This window comes from Aplysia californica, unplaced genomic scaffold, assembly GCF_000002075.1.
Source record: "Aplysia californica isolate F4 #8 unplaced genomic scaffold, AplCal3.0 scaffold00733, whole genome shotgun sequence".
NCBI classification, from domain to species: Eukaryota; Metazoa; Mollusca; class Gastropoda; order Aplysiida; family Aplysiidae; genus Aplysia; species Aplysia californica.
In genome coordinates, this window is record NW_004798003.1 from 305,502 (window position 1) to 306,734 (window position 1,233).

At 42.2% G+C, this 1,233-nt stretch overlaps 1 protein-coding gene across 1 annotated transcript in view; it reads right to left on the bottom strand.

Annotated features, from left to right (window-relative positions):
- Nucleotides 1–931, bottom strand: part of LOC101848780 (formin-like protein 5) — a 32,025-nt gene extending 31,094 nt beyond the window's left edge. The window contains exon 1 of the mRNA XM_005108912.3: nt 704–931. Coding sequence (XP_005108969.1) covers nt 704–761 — 58 coding nt within the window. The 5' untranslated portion in view covers nt 762–931. The remainder of the gene's footprint in view (nt 1–703) is intronic.
- Nucleotides 932–1,233: the final 302 nt, after the last annotated feature.

Below are 1,233 nucleotides of genomic sequence, written 5' to 3' on the forward strand. Positions count from 1 at the left end.
TCTCTCTCTCTCTCTCTCTCTTTCTCTCTCAAATTCGTTCAGTAGGTTTGTTTTTTTTAAAATCGAAAAAGCCTTTTCCGAAGGAGACGTGATAAGTTTTGCTGAAACATGACCCAATAAAAAAACTGCATACCCGATATTGGAACACCTGGCACAACCACACATTACAGTCGAACCTGTTCAAGACGACCACTTATTGTTGAGGAGGAAAACGCTCATCTTAGGCAGCTGGTCCTCACGGACAGGTCATAATGATACTGTCTTTTAAAATATGGGGAAAGTGGGAAATGACCAGTAACATGTTTTGTACAGGTGACTGTCTTGGAGAAGTGATCGTCAGAGAAGGGTCAAATTTATCTTAAATTATATTATATTACTAACAAGAAGAATGTCAACTAGCCAGCCAGCCTCGAGAGCCTATAATTACACCAAGTACTTAAGCTTTAAAGGAAGAGGTAGGCCTCGCAAAAGGTGGATTGCGGGAGTCATGGAAACCCTGAGACATTATGATATATCCTAATTGAAAGAGCTGCTGAGCTGCTGAGCTGCTCTGGCCTACCATAGAATACTGTATCTCCTCTCGACGTTTAACGGCAACAGAGGGTGAAAAGGGTTTTTTTGAGTTAGCTTTTTTTTGTTGTTAAAAAACAACAAAAAGTCTCCAATCGAAGAAATTTGGCGCCAACCTTTCCCAGACACCCACCTGGTAGTGTCCATGGGCTCATCCTGGGCTGGACATAGCTACATCCTAGACTGGACATGGGTACTCCAGGAGGGCCAGCGGCCGACACATTCTCACTCTTCCCAGGAGCCGTGGTGGAAGTGACAACTGGAAAACTTCAGAACTGACCACCGGAAAACTTCATACACACGGACAGAGGAATGAAACGACGGCTAGTAACATCTTTGACTGAGTGAATTACATAACTCTCAGAGGGTATCCAACTGGAGAATAATATCTCTCTTTATCTCTCTTCAAAGAGTATCCGTTTTCGAAAAAATCCTCAGAAAGAAAAAACCCCGCTAATCACAGCTGTGTATAGATCTAGAGGCAGCTTTAAGTCTGTAATCCAAACGAAAGCACAGACTAATGTGTGTTTACCCTGTGACCCAGTTTTGATGAACTCGATACAAAAGTGGTCATATACAAAAATTATCCAGCAAAAAGTCAAGTTTCCAGTCTTGCGAACTATTGCTGTTCACAATGAAAGAAAACACTATATTGCGCGTCTA